This window comes from Branchiostoma floridae, chromosome 9, assembly GCF_000003815.2.
Source record: "Branchiostoma floridae strain S238N-H82 chromosome 9, Bfl_VNyyK, whole genome shotgun sequence".
Lineage (NCBI taxonomy): Eukaryota > Metazoa > Chordata > Leptocardii > Amphioxiformes > Branchiostomatidae > Branchiostoma > Branchiostoma floridae.
Window position 1 is genome coordinate 21,403,915 of NC_049987.1, and position 15,057 is coordinate 21,418,971.

The window sequence follows — 15,057 nt, forward strand, 5'->3', positions numbered from 1 at the left end:
TTGTTCGCGTATGCACACTCCCGGCAAACATGACAAGTCACGATATTCAAGTTCTACATCCATGAAGGCCGCCCCATAATTATAAGTTTTGCATACATGAAACGCATTGTCACGTTTTCTCGCAAAACGCTCCTTACCTCAGGTTACCATGGCCGGGGCGCATGGTTCTAGTTTGATCGGTGGAGACAGCGACCCCGACCGCCCAGCTTTCAGGGCACCATCGGTGATCGGCAAATACACAAGCCCGCCCCATTAGCTGCCGCTCCCTCGACGAAATATGCTAAAGCCCCGGTCACAAAGCGCGTACGATTCCTTGCGATGGACTATTCCGCATATCGTACGATGAGCGCAGTACATCGCAACAAAATCGTAAGCATCGCAAGCCATCGCAAGCCATCGCAACGCATCGGATGGTGTTCAAAATTTTTCCAGCGTCGCACGATTTTTCACTTGTGTCTCTTCTGTATAGCCGTCTGACCGCTTTTGTGCTTCTTTAACCAACAAACATGTGGACGTAGCTGTTAAATACCTTCCTATAATATCTTTAACTGTAAAAATAAATTAAAAAAGACCATGACAACAATATTACAAGCAAAAGTTCAAATCAAGCGTGAGTACTGGTATGGTTATCTCGGCCTGCTTGCCGGCTCTACGTGTCAGGCTCTTTCGAAGATCGTATCATGATATGCTATCAACAAAAAGATGCCATCATACAAAAATCAAATGATAAGCATTATATCATATATATTTCCGACTCATAGAGCCTGCCTTTATGTTCGAGTTGTCCCCATGGTTATTACGATTATGGTAAACTGACCCAAGAGTGCCAAGACCGACGAGACCTGAGATTTGATCTAATTATAAACTCACGTGCATGAAGCGATCAAACTATTGTCTGCATCACCTGTGCGTGACGCGCTGTTCTCTGGTTGCGACTGTGGCAGTTGCGACTGATATATTTCCCCTTTTCGTCAATATCGACAATATCAGGTAAAACTGAAACCATCACAACATACTAAAAAATCATAAATCTATAACCTCATCAGTAGACAAAAATTGCCGTAATGAACTCTGCTATGGGGGCAAATAAAACCTTACGACGATAGCGAAATTTTGAACATGTTCAAAATCCATTTCAGCTCTATTTTTCGCCATACGACGCTCCCCGATTTACTATGATTCACTGCGATTGACACAGGCACGCTCTTATGACCTCATCGTACGATCCACTACGCGCTTTGTGACCACGGCTTTATATACTTAAACCATTGCTTCCGATTTTCTTCCGACTTACGTCGCACTGCGATTATCCTGCGCATCGGAAGGAATCGCAAGGAATCGTACGCGCTTTGTGACCGGGGCTTAAGGCTACATTGATACCAACGTACATAGAAAAGAAAGTCTCACCGGTTCACTCACTCCTCGGTTTGGCGAACAGCGGTAGCGGCACTTCTGTCCTGGTTGGCGGAGAATTTTGTCAATCTTGCCGGTCGTAACTAACGGGACCCCGCGCACCCGCGGGTGGCCCGGCACAACCGTGTACTCGTCAGTTGTGCGTCCACATCGAGCCTGACCAACTTCTTCCCAACACTGCGATGTGACAGTCAACCGAACGTACAGATAATCCAGACCAGAGCTACAAGTAAGCGCCACGGACAGCACCAGTTGCCTGACACTCACAACGAACAGCTGTTGCAGGTAGCGGGCACTTCTGTCCCGGTCGGCGGAGAACTTCGGCTTGCCGGCCGAAACAGGAGCCCGACCGGCTCGGCACTACCGGCCCATCGCGACGTGACAGTCCAAAAGTTACAAATAATCCAATCCAGAGTTGTATAAACAGAGCGTCATCTGTCTACACGGAAAACACCAGTTGCATTGGGCTACTCTTTTGTTAATCACACGATATTTTGAAACAGAATCTAGCACATGGGCGCACGGTTTCGCTTCAGCACAACGTGGGTTCCACACCCCAAATCTTGATCCGCCCAGCAACTACAGGCGATTTCGTGTTGAATGATTTTATACTGTAGCAGGGAGGCGTTCCTCTTCTAACATGATCATCAGGTATCATCAGGTATGATCGATCTTTCCACGCTCACGCTGATTGGCAGGTAAACCTCATTACTGTAACTGGCCCATCCCTCCCCAGACACCGCGAATGGTATCCGGCAAGGGAGAACTCGAATCTTGATCAAGACGGAATGTTAAGGGTCACTATGTTAAAAAGTGTTGCAGACCACTACCAAACTCCATTATCCGCCTTAAATCGCGAGAAATACGACGAGTGGAACTAGAAATGGGCCTATTACAATTATTGGGTAATATAAACAATAAACAATGTTAAAATAGGCGAAATAGGAGTTTCGCGCCAAAATTCCTCTGAACATTTTGGCGCGAAGGTCTAGTATGCCGATCTGTAGGGGTTTTACTACAATCTGACTGGCAAAGCTTCTTTTTCATAGGACGGTACAAATAAGGTTACTAAACAATGCACAGAATAAGGGACCGATATATGAATATTTTATTTGAACCAGGAGGGAATGTAACATTTCAACAGCAGTTATCCCTGTATGTCCAGAATCCTGTAATCCTCTATCATACCCCTCGAGCCTCACTCGGTCTCGTTGAAGCTCGTGGTGTCAGACCGGCCTGTTGTCTGGCTTCGTGTCAACACACCATGATGTCAAGAATGTTTCTCAGCTATCAGGAGGTGGAGCATGTGACGTCACATGATGACACGGGGAATCCCCGGTCACATACAGGACCCAGGACCTGACAACATGAAAAAGAAATAGTGCGGTAAAACACTAACGTTACAGAGATTGTAAATTAAAAGCCAGCAAATCAGGAAGTGTTCTGTTTGGTGGTCCTTAAACTTAGATTGTATCCAACAAGAATAACACCAACAGATGAGCTGTATAAACGTTACAACTTCCGTGAGAAGCGAGCTCGCGGAGTGCTACAATCTTGCTGGTAGTGATTCACTTATTCAGGCTGCCCAACCATACCTTCCTAGTACGTCCCATGTCGTTGGGGACAAGGTAGACCTCGGAAACAAGTGGCTATGGGCCCAGGAGCAATGAACTAGCAAAGGAGCCAACTCTACTCCACTCATAAATTTACTTCGCCTGGAGACACAGTGTGGCCTGGAGATACGTCACTTTCTAACGGGCCCGTCAAGGTTCATTTGCATATATTTGTGAACTCCGCTCTGCGATCGCCGTTTCAACGTTCATTTCCCAGCAGCACTGAGGACTGCAGGAGTGACGACCAACGTTTCAGCTGTTACAGCCTATAACTAAGTAACTTGGCATGGGATTCATCTGCGTGGCCCCGTACCTGCTGTTATAAACAACTGTTCGATCGCTGCTGTGGAGCGTTGGGGGACAAGGAGCCGGCCGGCGGGGGCCAGCATCGTTACGCCTTGTCCCCCGTCCACCATGCCTCGACCGGATCAGCAACACGGAAACTCCAGGAAGTGGGACAGAAAAATCATAAATTTCATGCATGCCTGCAATGATCTTACAACATCGCGTTAGTAGGTAACACCCCAGTTTCAACCTACGTTGATACACAAGAAGGTGACACTCACTGACATCCCTGGCGGGACCTCAGATCACCTCAAGACAAGGTTAGTTGTATCTCAGGTACTCTAACGTACGTCACTACTTCTTGTCGAAACGCCCTTTATTTTTCTTGCTTAACGCACACTGCCCAGCTGGAGTGATATTCATACTCCTGCCCAACCCAAGAACTGAGTTCTTGTCCTTGCTGTACTTGACACCTGTTATGCAGAACATCTGTGTGTCGTTTGTGCTGGGTTGTGGGGTAACTTGACTTCTTCTTGGCAGCTTGAAGCCTCTTAGCAGTTCAGTCCCTGGTTACTATTGACTACTAGGACTACTACTAGTATCAAAACGTGGCTTATAAAACGTCCAACCACTTCGATGTTGTATAGCTGTGTTGAGTTGTACATGATCATGTAACGCTATGTGTGAAATAAATTAGACCAATCTCTAACGTTATATCTACCAGAAAATCTTTTGTGTCATATTTATGCTCTACCCGTCTTTATATGGAAACCTGACATGGTTGAATTTATGTATTATACTATAGATCAGGTTCTCCAATCCAATGACTCTTGGAGTCACCAGATATGACCTGTAAACGTAGTTTAATGTTGCAGTTTAGTTCGGAACAGGAGTCCCATGACCCCATTCCTTTGCCAAATGGTTTCACCCTTTATGACAGATCAGTGATGTATTATATGTGTTTCTCCTTAATCATACAAATATGGTCCTCATTAAATGTATGTATGTATTGTCCTTATTTGCATAAACTGTATTAGTTTATCCAACCTCCTTGGGGTGCCTAAGCATTTGCATGAACCTTATGGAATTTGTACGAATCTTATGTGATACGCATGAATCACTATGCGACAACGTATGAATTTTCTGAAAACGGTGATACGGATCACTATGACATTATTGTGACACGCATGAATCTTTTGTGATTCGCACAAACGGTAAACCTTTATGCACACTGACCAACCGCTGCTGGGGTCACGTGAAAGACAGAGCGGGATATTCAAGATGGCAGCCTTGATCTTCGGCAAAGGGAAAATACAATGTGATGAACTGAAATGGGCAAAAGAGTAGCTCACAGGTTTTTTTATAAAAATACGTCTACGTGACAGTATAAGTCAATTCCATTCCTTGAAATAAAAATATCACGGGTAGAAACACTCAGAAACATACCTTCGCCCAACATAGTGAATAAACTTTGAAACTATAGTGGTCGGCCGGTTGGCATAAGATTTGTGCGTATCACATAAGAGTTGTGCGTGTCACATAGTGATCATACTTATCACATAAAGGCCATAGGTTTTCCATAGTGATTAGTGCATATCAATAAGATTTGTACAAATTTTATAAGGTTCGTGCAAATACTTAGTTATCATCCTCCACCCAAATAACAGCTGACTGTATAATAGTAGCTGATCATTTATGCAAATGATTTCCTCATTTGCATAATATGCATTCAACAATATTCATCTTCATGTAACTTCCAAATGCCACAAGTATGACACTCCTATAATTTACCACTATGGAATTATAGCATTTGCTAATCAATTATGCAAATTTAGTCTTAATCAATGTTTATCAATTTCTGTTGGTTACATATGTCACAGGTTCAAATACTAGTAATCCAATCATGGAATGGAGCAGGTTTGAAAAATTTGCTTGTTAATTATGCAAGTTTGATTCCTATTTGCATAATTACTAATTGCATCTGATTATGACAAGCATCACGTATGCTATCTACATGCCACATACCATGTGGATCTGTCAACCCTTTTTTGAATCATTTTGCGTAAAGGAGATGATCAACTAATATGATTTATGCACATGAGAACCTTACAGTACTTGCATAATAAATGACAAATACACATGAAATACCACAGTCTCATCTCCAGGTTGACATCTTACAAAGGTGATTGTCACCTGTTATGTCAATCCTTCCACAAATGTGGTAAAGCTGAATAAAATAAAAATAAAATAAATACCAGTTGTAAAAGTTAAAATCATTTGGCGAAGGTATGAGGTTGTGGAACTCTAGTTTGCATACTAAGTACTTAATGTTATAAGCAACACTTACTGAATAATCTAAAACTTTCTGCTGTTGATAAAGTGACATACTAGTAAATGTAAAACAATACTGTATGTAAACTAATATTTGCATATTAGTCATAACTTAAGCATGCTTTCCTTTGAATATTTATTTTCAACTTGACAAGTACACTCACATTTCTGCATGTCTATGGTTTGTACATTAACATGTAGCATGTGTGAAACTGTTTTGTCTTTCTTCTCTACCATATCTTTGAGATGAATAAGCTGATAGTTGCTAAATTGCTAAATGATAAACTGTAAGTGTACAATCAGACACACGTGCTGTGTACACTTACATTGTACACTTACAATTATGATGTACACATTGTATACACACTTACACTTACAATGCGTGTGTGTGTGTGTGTGTGTGTGTTATATTCACTTGCGATTACCTTGCAAGCTACATGTACCGGTAGCTCCATGGAGGCAAGCTGTTGGCCAGATTTGAAGGACTACTGCAAGCCTTTCCTGTAGTGGAGAATACCTGGTGCACAGTACACTGAGGTTGTAAACAAGATCATTTATCAAGTCTGGAGTAGTACTAGTAGCTGCTGGTGATTACTGTAAACAGAGATTCTAGTAATCTGCATTACTTTTCTGTAAACTTATCCTTTCTTTGCAGATGGACTACAAACAGCACCTGTCTTCCACAGCCTGCTACGTGTAGTCCCCTCCAGTTTAGTCATTCGAAAACATCATTCAAGGGAACAAAATGGTGAACATGGGGTCTCTTTCATCTGCAAATATGGAAAAGGCAGCGCGAATCCATCATAGGGTAGGACTAGAACTAGAAAGGAGAAATATCAAAATGAACATGTACACAAGCCAACTACCGCAAGAGGAGGGTGGCAGAGCAGTCCATACAGCCACAGCAGGCTCTCTTGTTGACACTGACATGACCCAGTTTTTGATGCAGGCTGGCATCATCAACGAATGCCTCACTGCACTGCAAACTATTGGTAAGTCCAATAACTATATCTGTAGAAAAAAATGAAATACTGTAAAATTTAATGCAGTTTCACCATGAACTCAAAATCACCATGAAAGTTTCTGTTCTGTCTTCTATACCCGCCTATTCTCCTTCTCTTGTCTAAGAGAATAGGCGGGTATAATACAGTATGTATATAATATATATACAGTATGTCATTCTCATTAATTATGCAAATAAGGTCCTTATTTACATTGATTGTATGAGTTGATCATCTTCTCTACCCAAATAACAGAAGCTGACAGTCTTATCTTGTGTTACAAACTCTCCACCCCAAGAGCTATATACTAGTATATCTACCACTCAAATATCACATTAGCATGTCCAGAACACAAGATGTCAGACCAGAAATTCCAGTGCAGTACCGTAACAAGCCATTCTCATTAATTATACAAATAAGGTCCTTATTTACATTGATTGTATGAGTTGATCATCTTCTCTACCCAAATAACAGAAGCTGACAGTCTTATCTTGTGTTACAAACTCTCCACCCCAAGAGCTATATATATCTACCACTCAAATATCACATTAGCATGTCCAGAACACAAGATGTCAAACCAGAAATTCCAGTGCAGTACCGTAACAAGCCACTAGCTACCCCAAAATCTAATCATTTCCAGATCTTGTCAAGACCATGCCCGTAGCCAGGATTTTGGTTGAGGGGGTTCTTTTTAGTACTTGTGGGACCATCGAGCGCCGCAGGCGCGAGACTCACGCCGAAGGCGTGAGCTGCCTAGGGGGGTCCGGGGGCATGCTCCCCCGGAAAATTTTAAAATATTGACCCTCTGAAACACCGTTTCCTGCATTTTGACGGGCAAAATTTGCTGGCTAAGTTTAATGGGATTTCTATCAAAATACACAAGGCTTTTGGCATAAGGCAGTTATTTTCACCATGTCTGACACCAAAGGCGCGAGGCATCGCAATGGACTGAATGGAGGTCCGGGGAAATTTTGAAATCTGGACCCTCTGAAAAGCCATTTCCTGCACTTTCTTGGGCAAATTTTGCTGATAGACTCACTAAGATTGAATGAAATGTCTATAAGTAAAAATTGAAAATCAGTCATGCCTTTGAAGAAAATTCTTGGACATGAAAAAGTGGACCTTCATGCATGAAAAAGCGGACCTTTTCAGCGTGTGGGGGGGTTCTTCCGAACCCCCCCTGGCTACGGGCATGAAGACCTAACCACATACCAAATATCAAAACAAAGATTTAGGATTTATGAAGGGGACACCACCCTAACACTTTCCTAGCAAGTAGCATCCTGATTGAAGTCTCTGTCGATAAAGGATTTCTATCACTATAATCAGCAATATATAATGCTGCCAGAAACTAATCTCTACCCTGACATTTGTATTGGCTCAATTTTGACTGAATTTCTGCAGGTGATGGGAACTGCCTGCCCCATGCCGTCTCCCTGTACATGTGGGGGGTTCAAGACAAGAAGTTGTCTTTGAGGAGGTACTTGGACTGCACCATGCAGGAGGATGGGGGTGCACTGAGGGAGCGTTGGGCCCATCAGAGGAGAGCCAGAGATGCAGTGGTGCCAGGGGTTCCCATTGGTGGAGTCGACTATGCCCCAGGGGTATGTTTAAAGTTCTGTAGACAAGCATGCTGTTCTCTTATGTTGTTGTCTCTCAAAGGATTAAAATTTTGACAGAACTGCTATTCAGTCTTTTTATCATAGAACAATATGTTTCAAAGGTTGTGCTAATGTTATGATTTAAAAAAAAAAAGGAATACTGTCCCATCCAGTCAAATCTGTAGCTTGCTTAATACATTTCGGCATTGTTTCAGGCCCTGAAGTCATTTTGTTAAAAGTAGGAGTCTGCATCCACGTTGTGACATCCATATGACACAAATTTAGATAGATATCGGAGCAATGTAAATTTTTTTATGTTTATTTTTACACACACACTTAGTACACAACACATCACTAGTTATCTTTAAAGCACTTACAGCCAACCTTACCTTGCAGCAGTGGAATGGAGAATGGACCACCATGGTTCAGATGGCCTCTGCAGCTCCAAACGAAAGTGAACCCAACCAGACCAGGTACAGGCCGCTTGAAGAGTTCCACATCTTCGTCCTTGCCAACATCTTGCGCCGTCCCATCGTGGTCTTTGCAGACACCTCAGTCCGAGATGATGAAGGCAACTCTTGGGCACCGATCCCATTTGGGGGCATCTACCTTCCTCTTCTCCATACTCCAGCAGAATGTGTCCGCTCCCCGATTCTTCTGGGCTACAACAACCAGCACTTCACTCCTCTGCTGACCACCCAGACACCCCCACAGAATGGTGCATCTCCATCTACCCAGCATCCACCACAGACCATCTCCTTGATGAGGCAGAATGGGGAGAGGCTGCCAGTTCAATACGTTCTCCCTAAAGAGGAGGGTAGAGATTTGCTGGCTGAGTATTTCAACATCATTCCAGCTGATGACAGTAGCGACAACACCCTGCTTGCTGCACTTGACATCACTCCTATTCCAGATCATCTGAACCTCTTTAAGGACTTAGTTGAGCATGAAACTCCCCAGCAAAGGAATGCCTCTCCTGACCTGTCTTCATTTCAGAAGCCAGTCAGTGTTGTACGTCCTCTGGCAAAAGCTACATCTAAAAGGCCTGTTGACAACACATCTGAAAGCATGCCTGTACCATGTACGGAGGATCTGGATGGACCACAAGCCAGTCACAGTCCACTGGAAGAGAGCTTCCTGAGGATGAAGCTTCGTCAAGGGGTGCAAACTGCCACAGTGGTGAACTCGGAACAGTTGAGATTGGCACCAACTGACTATGCAGCAGCAACTGTACCACCATTGCCTTTGCAAGAGAATGTTGCTATCTTACCAAACGAAGAAAACTTTGGACAATCACAACATACCATAGCAAGACCTTCTGGCAGCTCATCGGTCCAACCAAGGGCATCTGCACCACCATTGTCATCACAAGGGAACATGGCCAATCCTTTACATGGAGCAGACACTGGAAGATTACAGGAACATGTAGCAAGTGAGGAAAGTCAGCACTGTGCTGGCATGACTATGCAAGACATTCACAGTATCCCAAATGATAGAAATGAGAACTCTCAAAATGACGGATCTGTGAGTGCAGCTTCAAGGCCAAGTTATGCTGCAGCAGTGAAAAGTAATCCTGGACCTCTAATCCGGCCTTCCACACCAAAACCAAAACTTTTCTCTACTCCACCCAGAAAACCAACTTGTAAGAATCCAGAGTGCAAAGGCTCCCCCTGTCCCCAGAATGGAGGGTACTGTGCTAAGTGCCACAGGAAGAACTCAGCAGAGAAGAGGAGAGAGAGGAGAGAGAGTTTGACATCTCGGCAGGGCAGCACCTCTAGGGCAGGCACAACTATACATATTGGTAGGGCAGTTAACCAGAAGCACAAGAGAAAAGCAGCACAGCCGACAAAACCAAACCCAAGGAGGCCTCAGACCACTTCTACATCATCCTTGGTGCAACAGCGTTCTGCGGCACAAATGCCAAACCAAAGTTACAGTCCTGAAACCCTGCCAAGTAAAGTCGCCAGGGCTTCTATGCAGTCAACTCCAGAGGAACCATCCAGGCTGACAGAAACCCATGGCAGAAACGTGTCTTCCCAACTACAAGTGCCTGATTCTGTTCAAGACTCGAATCCAGAAGGAATATGCAGAACACCGGGTTGTACTCAACTAGCACTACCGAGTGCAGATGGTTTTTGTGTGAACTGTTGGAGCAGAGAGCAGGATGCAGAAACAGTCAGGGTCCAACAGAGGCAAGCAGCCAACAGTAGTGATGGGGGCAGCTCTAATGCATCAAAGAACATTTCCAAGCAAACTGAAACAAAGGCTGCTTCTGCTGCAAGAGGAAATGGAAAATCTTCAAAGCAGAGATGCAAAGCTCCAAGATGTAAAGGGTTTGTTGATGACAGGATAAATGAGGCTCTTTGTCCCACGTGCAACTCACATCTCGACAGGAAGAACAGAAGTTCAGTGCAGAGCAATTCTGCCAATGGGGGTGAGTTGTACAGATTTTGTAGTTCAAAAGTTCATATCTCTCTGATCAATCTCAGTAGAAATGAGAAACTTTTAAGCAGAAAATGAAATACTCCACTGCCCACAATCTCCACATACATGTACAAGCAGTTAACGGTAACACAACAGGACTTGTCAGACTTTCATCAGGACTTTGCTTGTATTAAGAATTATGTAAATTTTATGTTTCTCAGGTGTGAGAGACTCCAATACCCCCAGCCCCTCCATGGGAACCTGGTCTCTTGGTCCGCCAGCTGGTCAGTCTGCAGACAGATTCTACACACAGCAGCCAGATGGGAGGAGATGTTTAACAAAGGGCTGCAAGAGGAATGGCACAAGAGACAACGGCTACTACTGCAGTGTGCATGCACCAAGTGGGAACCCTCAACAGGGACAGCAACAGTTTGGCCCACAGAGTTCCACAAACAACACATCTCATCAGTCCAACTCGTATGGCCAACCGCCATCCTCTATCTCTTCATCTGGAACTATGTCACTAAATTTCCATGGTGACATTCACAATCTGCATGTCCACCACCACCACTACCCCTCCCCAGATGGTTCCCAGCCCAGTGGAAGGAGTGGGTTCGATACACAGTCTCAGTCTCCATTTTTCAGTGCCCCAGGAGAACAACAGTCGAGTAATCTGAGGGCTCGAGGATCACACTCAGCATCGAGACCAGCCGGTTCTAGCGGGCAGAGTGCACCATCAGGAGCAGCGGCACCACATGGGCCACAGTAGGGTCACCAGTCTGCCCCAAGTATGAACATTATACTCAGCCTGGTAGTCCTAATGTTAAGATTGGGTTTGAGACTGTACAAATTCTTCTTTAACTATTTTGTGAACCCTCGTGGTCGCCTCAAGAGGAGATGGGTAGACAATGTCAAGGAAGTTATTCGAAAACTGAACTTGCAAAAAGCCAACCCCCTTGTCAGAGGCAGTTGGAGAGCAGCAATCAGACCTAAATGGCATCCCGCAACTTTCAACACTTCCAAGACAGGGAACAACGGATGCTACACTGGATAGTGAGTGAGTCTGTGAATATTGTAATACAGAAATGTTTGCGGTGGTTTTATGTTTGAAGTTTTCCTGGTAACCACAAACTCAAAACTGCAACTAAGATTTTTATCTGTCTTCTCCATGCCTTTTCCCCCTTGTCTACGTGCTAATGTTACATGTATGTGCTATACATTGTAACATTACAATTTACAGCATCGTGACAACATGTTTTGGGGGCACCTGTTGCGGTGAAGACACACGTATAACTACAAAGAACAACTTTGAAGAATTGAACCCAACTTTATCTTTGAACATTTAACACATTTATGAAGAAGTGCTATGTATCCAGAGGGAATATTATGTGATGATTAGTTGACAGGTGATCATACCAGCACTGCCAAAAGTGACTGTTCTGCAAAGTTACTACATACTAGGTGGTTTCCACTGGCTGTTTGTTGAGGCTCTGGGATTTGAAAAGTTTAAAAAGTGAAGAGAATATGGTATATGTATGCACTTAAATCAAGCACAAAAGCATGCACACTTGTATGCTTGCACTATTTGCTAAATTATGATACATAATGAATGTCATGCTAATCAGCTGATCGTTCAGAAATATTCTGTGAAATTGCAGTGGCCAGTGAGCATTACAATCAGGGCTTTAGCCAGCTCGAATTTTTTTCCGTCAGCCAATTACAATCGTCGCGAAAACCTCAAAAATTATTTAGAAAGACGGAAATGAGACCTGGAAAAACGGGTTTTAATGAGATTATCGTATGCGAAAGGGCGCCGACACATATTGTCAACAATCATAACAATAGCAAAACAAACAGTGTGTGGCTTTTACGGTCGTGGACGGCGTCCCCAAGCCGCCTGTAGCTTCCACCAAGGATTTTTGTCCGTCAAGGTTGACGGATTGGTTTTAAAATTTTTCCGTCAGACGCAGCAAATTTCCGTCAATTGACGGAAAAACAGACGCTGGCTGGAGCCCTGATTACAATAATGATAAAACAAAAAAATGGAAACAAAAAAAAGTGAAAAGAAAAATACAACATTGTCAAGGATTGGAGACAATTGGTTGACAACTGTTGACAAAAAAACGTAAAGAAAAAAACATGAAAAAAAGGTGTTGATAAAAAAACCATAAAAGAAAAAAATGAAAAAAATAGAACATGTTAATAATTATTACTTGATTTTAGAATATTTTGCATAGTTTTACATGTAGATGTGTGGCCTCGTGTGGCATAATGATGTGTGACGAGTTTTGCTTGAGTCAAGAAGTTCTTGGTTCAAACAACATGGCCTATGTTGTACCCCTTGGGAAAGGAACATGAATTTCCTCTCTTCCCTCAGGTGAAATTGAGTGTCTTGTTTCAACTAGGGATAGCCCTCAGATAAGGTGTTCAATAGATGTCTCGTATTTGAAGAGAGCTATACCTTTAGCACTTTAAAAGAACTTACCAAACTTGTCATTATTTCCTGGTGTGAGTTGTTCAAAACTTAGTCCTATGGCTGTGCCAATTATACTGTAAGTTGTTGATATATATATATATCTTCAATACATCTGCAGGGCTTGAAATACCACCTGTATATGCAGGTTGGTGCAGGTAATATTGGATCTGTGCCTTGATCGAGCCCTGATCTGAAAAGTTAATTTACCTCTGATAGAAGCCAGTATTTTTCCTAGATCACTTGCCAAAAGTAGAAACCTATTTTTGATGATGTGAAGGGAAAATTTTGTGAATTAGAAGATGTGTACATAGTATATATTCAAGATAGATTATGTCAAGAGTTAATGGCTGTGTTCCGCACAAAATTACATCACCTGCCAATGGTGGAGGTTTGTACTCTTAGAGTACTTTGGAGGAAAGTAAGCTGAGGTTGTGCTGTTGTACTGATTACATCTTATTATATAATTGTAATTCTTCAAGGCTGTACTGCACAGTATAGCCATTTGTACTTCAATTTCATAGAAGTCACTAACTCTACAAACAAAATAACCTTTCTTATACACACACATACATGTTTGTGCTATCCACCTAATTTAGAAAATCACTTTGTCTGAAGATCACGAAAGCAGCAAAATTCACCTGTGCCTTTCCAACACTAATCAATATACCACTGATTCTATTAGCCATTATAGTTAATCGCGTTTATAGCAGTTTCCCAACTATCTGTCGGCCCCCAAGCAGTGTCCAGCTGAGTCTGAGCTTCACAGGCTAAGATTCTTTTGATCTTTCATACACTGCCATTTTGTATGTGTAAGAAAACTTGTGATTTTGCACTTGCAATTTGTGATTTTCACAGATGTTAACATTTTAACTATTTTCATGATAATGTTTCATGCCTGCTGCAAAGAAGCTGCTTCTGATGATAGGTTATTTTTCTACGTTATCTTTCCATCAGCTTTCTTGATTCCACAATGAAATAATTCAATTGTATCATTATATTCTTGGAATGGCTTACGACATGATTTCTGGAAAACAATTCTGATTTGACTGCAAGGTTGTTCAAAGTGAATATTCTGTATAATATTGGGACATAGTGCTTCTATTGATGCGGATTACCAGATTTACCATATAGGCCACAGTCACACCAATTAAACTTTTGTAAAGTTGATCTTTGGACCTGCTAATACACACACATACATACACATGCACGCGCGCACCCCCACACACATACATACACATACACACACATATTACATACACACAAACACTGCAAAGAACAAAGTTCAATAACTGCATGCACACAAACACACATCACTTTTTTAAATTTCTGGCCTACTCTATGTTTGACTTCTGCATCAAACTTATGTATAATCTTATGTTGGTTTCTGGCAACTAACATAAGTATAATGTCCATCAATTGTTGTCAAAGCACCTTGATTAAGTTCAGATTAACTCTGCCATTTCCATGTTTGGAAAGGCCTGTATGTGCATCATATTCTGTGTCTTTATTACTCAATCTTTTTTTTTACTTTGAAGTTCCTTTTTGTCCTACTGTCCAAACTAATAAATCTGTAAAGAACTTGGTGTGGCCATTAGCAGCTGCTGCTGTAGATATAATGTGTACTACATTGAGGTATATTCAATGTTCAAATGGTTCTGTATTAGATTTTTACTGAAACGGTGAAAGTACACAATGGTGCAGGGTTTTGACATTGAAGACTATTGTATATTGTATGGGTGTTTTATGTGAAGAAATTTATCCAGCAATTATAAATAATGATGCAGAGCAGATGGTATAATTCCCTTTGGAAATTTATTGTTATGATGTTAAATCATTCCAACTTGAAAAGGTATTTTTGGATGATGATTGATATATTTTGTTATACAATAATAAGTATGTAATGTGTCATTAAG

At 42.3% G+C, this 15,057-nt stretch overlaps 1 protein-coding gene across 1 annotated transcript; it reads left to right on the plus strand.

Moving 5' to 3' along the window:
- The first annotated feature begins 2,509 nt into the window (after positions 1-2,509).
- LOC118423520 (tumor necrosis factor alpha-induced protein 3-like) lies at positions 2,510-12,060 on the plus strand. The gene is made up of 5 exons (XM_035831700.1): positions 2,510-3,631; positions 6,298-6,634; positions 8,048-8,247; positions 8,641-10,678; positions 10,890-12,060. Exons 2-5 carry the CDS (start codon positions 6,388-6,390, stop codon positions 11,435-11,437), a joined length of 3,033 nt encoding a protein of 1,010 aa, XP_035687593.1. The 5' UTR covers positions 2,510-3,631; positions 6,298-6,387; the 3' UTR covers positions 11,438-12,060.
- Positions 12,061-15,057: the final 2,997 nt, after the last annotated feature.

Bases quoted from the DNA above. Each gene is read 5' to 3' on its own strand.
- LOC118423520 (XM_035831700.1), top strand. From the start codon at position 6,388: ATGGTGAACATGGGGTCTCTTTCATCTGCAAATATGGAAAAGGCAGCG. The intron at 8,248-8,640 runs GTATGTTTAAAG...CTTACCTTGCAG, and splicing joins GAGTCGACTATGCCCCAGGG to CAGTGGAATGGAGAATGGAC. The intron at 10,679-10,889 runs GTGAGTTGTACA...TATGTTTCTCAG, and splicing joins GAGCAATTCTGCCAATGGGG to GTGTGAGAGACTCCAATACC.